Source organism: Octopus bimaculoides, chromosome 20 (genome assembly GCF_001194135.2).
Source record: "Octopus bimaculoides isolate UCB-OBI-ISO-001 chromosome 20, ASM119413v2, whole genome shotgun sequence".
Lineage (NCBI taxonomy): Eukaryota > Metazoa > Mollusca > Cephalopoda > Octopoda > Octopodidae > Octopus > Octopus bimaculoides.
The window spans coordinates 13,945,757-13,951,459 of NC_069000.1; the positions used below are offsets into that span (position 1 = coordinate 13,945,757).

The 5,703-nt window shown below is 36.5% G+C and overlaps 1 protein-coding gene across 1 annotated transcript in view; it reads right to left on the reverse strand.

The window, feature by feature from the left end:
- The window catches only part of LOC106881606 (dynein axonemal heavy chain 5-like), a 222,976-nt gene that overhangs the window by 68,548 nt on the left and 148,725 nt on the right, over window positions 1–5,703 (reverse strand). Inside the window, exons 43-46 of the mRNA XM_052975199.1 lie at window positions 3,626–3,695; window positions 3,023–3,276; window positions 2,300–2,453; window positions 1,834–1,998 (exon numbers count right to left, since the gene is read on the reverse strand). Coding sequence (XP_052831159.1) covers window positions 1,834–1,998; window positions 2,300–2,453; window positions 3,023–3,276; window positions 3,626–3,695 — 643 coding nt within the window. The remainder of the gene's footprint in view (window positions 1–1,833; window positions 1,999–2,299; window positions 2,454–3,022; window positions 3,277–3,625; window positions 3,696–5,703) is intronic.

Below are 5,703 nucleotides of genomic sequence, written 5' to 3' on the forward strand. Positions count from 1 at the left end.
AAATGACTAATGTGTGTGTTTGTGTGCATGTGTGCATGTGTGTGATGGGTGTATATATGTATAGATATCTGGATGCATGTATATATATGTATATATGTGTACATATTACATGTACATCTATATATATACATCTACACATATGTATACATATACATGTATGCATATAGATCTATATCTATATATATACGTATATCTATGCATATACGTGTACATATACATGTATATGTATACATATACATCTCTCTCTCTCTCTCTTTCTCTCTCTCTTTCTCTCTCTCTCTTCCTCTTTCTCTCTCTCTCTCTATCTCTCTATTTCTCTCTCTCTCTGAAAGTATCTGTCATTACAGTATCGAAATGTGATTGTTTCAGTTAGTGGAATAGTTTCATTTTTAAAGTGAAAGTATTTGACATGAGTGTTTTTGTTTCACTTTTGACAGGTAATACTTAAATAGTGGAGGAGATATTATGTTGCCGTGGGCTCGAACTCTGCAAGAAGTTAAAAAAATTTTTTACTAAAACACAACTGGAACCCTAAGTAAGGCATCTGTAAAATTTGAATGAAATTGGTTGCGTAGTTCTCGAGTTTTAGGGATACACACACACACACACACAGACAGACAGACAGACAGACATTCTCATTTTTATATATATAGATGATTCTTCATTGTACAAAATGAAAGCTTTGTTTATTTTTAGTTTGAATACGTTTTGATCTGAATTTCATTGACTTGATATATGCGAATGTGAGGTCAACTTTCACATCAGGTAGATCAAAATAACATTATTACTTTTTTACTTGTTTCAGTCATTTGACTGTGGCCATGCTGGAGCACCGCCTTTAGTCAAGCAAATCGACCTCAGGACTTATTTTTTGTAAGCCTAGTACTTATTCTATCGGTCTCTTTTGCCGAACTGCTAAGTTATGAGGACGTAAACACACCAGCATCGGTTGTCAAGCGATGTTGAAGAGACAAACACAGACACACAAAGATACACACACACATATATATACATACATACATACATACATACGACAGGCTTCTTTCAGTTTCCATCTACCAAATCTACTCACAAGGCTTTGGTCGGCCCGCGGCTATAGTAGAAGACACTATGTGTATATAGTGTGTGTGTGTGTGTATGTGTGTGTACATATATATATATATATATATATATATGCATGTAATATGTCTGTATGTCTTTGTGTATATGTTTGTCCCCCCCCCCTCCACCACTTGACAACTAGTGTTGGTTTGTTTGCATCCTCATAACAACTTGGTAATTCAGCCAAAGAGACCAACAGAATAAGTATCAGATTATAAAAAAATTAGTACTTGAGATGGTGGGGGTTCGATTCATTCGACTAAACCCTTCAAAATAGTACCCCCAGCATGATTGCAGTCCAGTGAGTCAAACAAGTATAAAGATAATATATGAAAGATATGAAATATCCATTTTGTGTATGAAGTTTAATGATATATTTAATTTATATAAGGGCATTACTATACAATAACGCCTCACGCTAAGAGGGACTCCTGCGTTGATTATGAAACCATTGGTTTACCGTTAAGTTAAAAGTTTTTAGGAGGTTAGCTTTGAGAGTTACATTCCCTCGAGAACGGTAAAAATGTGCTTATTATAGTAGTTTGACTTCTGGAGTCCCTCTTAGTGTGAGGCGTTATTGTATAGTAATGCCCTTATATAAATTAAATATATCTATAGGGAAAAATGATGGGTTTTTTTTTTTTTTCCTTATGAGGTTTTTTCACGCTAGCTACTTGATAAATTCTTATAAAGTTTTTATCCTATTATTGAAGTTTAATGATAAATACTGACCGGAGAGAAACACAGGACGACATGCAAATTACTCCGTACACGACTGAGGTAATATTCATAAAGGTTTTCATTTGTTGAAGGCCGTCTTGGCATTTCTTTCTTCATTATTGGTGTCAAGTCTCCTAAAATTTCATCCATTTCATCTCTTGCAAACAAATTCGCAACCTGTTGAAAAGATAATTTGATATATTTCACAGAATATTTAATTAGCCCTGCGATGGTGGGGGCACAAACACAGACACATATATATGACAGGCTTCTTTCAGTTTCCGTCTACCAAATCGACTCACAAGGCTTTGGTCAGCCTGAGGCTATAGTAGAAGACACTTGCCCAAGGTGCCATGCAGTGGGACTTAACCCAGAACCATGTGGTTGGTAAGCAAGTTACTTACCACACAGCCACTCCTGCGCCTATAAAAAGAATTTTCATGAAACAACAAGGATGTGTTAAACATGGAAAACTTACGAGGCCAGAAGATAACACATTGTTAAGGTATTCCAAAAAACCTTCATCTTTAATTTCTTGATCAGTAAATAGGAAAGTAATTCCTTTTCCATAAAGCCCTGCTACTCGATATAGATGTTTCAGGTCTTCTAATAGGTTGATAACATTGTAAGATCTGCAGAGGAAGACAAATATTTTTACATTAGATTAAAGATAACACAAAAAGGGGGGAAAAAAAAACCTTTATTTACTATCTCCTTTCACTATTTCACTGCTACTGAATTAGGTATAGCACGACCCCAACAATGTTTGGAATGTTACAGGCATGATAGTTTTCACATGTTGTGTGTCTTTGAAATGTGAACTAAGTACCAGTTGTGTGTGGAGGCGCAATGGCCCAGTGGTTAGGGCAGCGGACTCGCGGTCATAGGATCGCGGTTTCGATTCCCAGACCGGGCGTTGTGAGTGTTTATTGAGCGAAAACACCTAAAGCTCCACGGGAATCTAGATTCTCTTCCTCCTTGCCACCGTCATATGATATCAAGAGAAAAATCATAAAAGTACTTATTTTAAAATTTCCATTCTTTTTCTTTAATTTTTTACTATTTCTATGTTTTAACCATTCTGGAGCAAAGACATCATATCCATCTTTCATAATAGATGCCTTCACTTCAGTTTTTATTTCTCAATGTCAAGAACTACTATGCTAAAGCCAATGTTTATCAGAAGACTCAGCATACCAACCTTGACAATGTAATTTGAAATATTTGATAACCTGCAATATAAGAGGCAAGCCGAGTTAAAGATTGTTTTCCTGATCCACCAACACCCACAAGCAAAGCATTCCCTCTTGCTGTACGAATTATTCGTGATATTTTCATCAAGTGGATCATAGCATCTTCAAAAAATACCAAATCCATTCCTATTCCTCGAATGGTTTCATTGTATTGCTCTAAATAATTCTGAAGCCATTCTTGGAGTTGATCAAATGATTCAATCTGTAATAGAGAAAAGATCCTATTAAGTTAATACACTAATTAATAAATAAAAAGAAGCTGAAAATAACCAGCAAATTAACATCAATACATGAATATGTAGACCTTAAAAGTCACATGACATGGTTAACCTAAAGCTTGACTGTGACCATACATAAGCACCACCTTGAAGGGTTTTCATTGAACAAATTGACTCCAGTACTGGAGTCAACATGATCAACTAAAACTTTTAAGTTCCAGCATGGCTGTAGTCCAATGAATGAAATCAGTAAAAGAATAAAAGAATGTTACTATGGCAACATTTTTCACAGAATCATATCAAAAGATGGTACATTTAAAAAAAGAAACTTACAGGTTCATAAACTTTAGGCATTTCAAAGTCTTCATCATCAGGTTCCTCTCCTGAAGGTTCTGGAGGATCTCTGTAGAAAAACAAAATACAAGGTGCATTCCATAAGGTTTAAGACTTTTTCAGGAGTGGCAGTTATAAATGTCCTAGATTACTGTAATTTAAGTATATCATTACTACACATCTAATAAGCTGACCTGCCAACTCTTTTTTTAATTTTTTTTTTATTCCTGACTGAAGGAGGTGGCTGTAACAGCACTTTGAAACACACTCTACTAAACACTGCTTGTCACAACCGATTAGTTTTGCAGAATGCAGTTGGGACATGAAGACAATTTGAAGGTTCACTATGCAATAAAGTTTTGTGCTAAACTGGGAAAAACCACTACAGGAACTAATGAGATGAGCTGGCAGAAACGTTAGCACGCCGGGCGAAATGCTTAGCGGTATTTCGTCTGTTGCTATGTTCTGAGTTCAAATTCTGCTGAGGTTGACTTTGCCTTTCATCCTTTCAGGGTCGATTAAATAAGTACATGTAACAATAACTGTTCGACAAAGCTCCACAAGTCAGCAATGCGCGGACACTGTATGATGGCATGCAACATGGATTCATCACTCTGCTTGCATCTTGGACAAGCCCATTTGGCTGCACAATAATAATAATAATAAATGCCCTGATGTAGTACCAGGCACTGGCTCTCATGGCTTCTGCTGATCTTAACTGATTGGAAGTGTTACCATGTCCATATTTTGTTTTATTATAAAAGATGGGGTACAGCGAATATTCTGCTCAATACCACAGATTTGCTTGTCAGTTGTTTGATCTTAACCAGTTCAGCATGTCCTTTAGTGGCTGACAATATGTGCTTCTCTGATCACTAGCAGAAGTAGTGGGGCAGCATCATAATCGTGTGTTGAGAGGAATTCTTTGGGGTTTGAGTAATTCACCTCTGGAAACATGGGTGTTTCATCCAACGTCCTTAAACAACCCTTATTCTGGGACCATTTGAGTGGGATGGGCTACTCAACTTGAAGAAAATTCTAACTGAACCACACCTGCAAGGTCATGCACTGTTTATCTTGATATGAGCTCACCATGTCATGCACATATGATTGTGATGCATGTGCCTGTCCATTGTCTGGAAATCTTTTGAGAATGAACTAGGCGGAGTAGGAGGATACACATGGATGGAAAGAGTCACGAAAGAGGTCACTGAAGAGGTCACAAATGTGTAACAATGCAAAATTTATCTGGAAAATGTACACAAGTCCACATGAGTGCAAATTTTTCAATATACTCTTCTCTTTAAGGAGACAGAGTTGAGCAACCACAAAAGGATTCCTTCATTGGAACATGTGTCCAACTAAACTCCTGTTCAATTAGAGGGGAGAAAGGACTGGCTCCAATGGCCATATAGTTCAAACCACATGAATTGTTGTAAAGGTAGTTTCAGTTACTATAAAAGAGAGGAGGTTTGATTTCTTGGAAACCACAGAATGTAGTTGACAGTCCAGCACAATGTTTTGACATATTAACATAGTCTAACTATTGATTATGTAATCTGTATTTACTACATCTAATCAAATACAGGACTTTGGATCCAGGTATATGAAAGGTTTAGTCCACTCTGAATTTTTAAACCCAAACCAAATGATAAAAAAGAGATCTACTGCAGGCAGCTTGAGCACCTTAAGTCAGCACTAGAAGAAAAGTGATCATCTTTGGTTTCAAGACGAAAGGTGTTCTTCCATCAGGATAATGCTTGGCCATATACAGTGAGGATGACATTCCAAAGGCTGGAGTAATTTGAATGAGAAACAATGCCCCATCTGATTATCATTTATTTCACGGTCTTCAAAATCATTTGGACAGAAAATATATGAAGTCTGTAGATGAGGCCAGAACAGAACTGGAGAAGTATTTTTCATCATGGACAAGTGAATTTTGGAAGAGGGACCTTGCAAGTCTGCCTGATAGATGGAAGAGCATTTTAGAAAATGAAGGAGAGTATATTTTGGATTAAAAAATAACTTTGTTTATCTTAAATTTTGAAAAGTAAAAGGAGTATTAAAAACCCGCA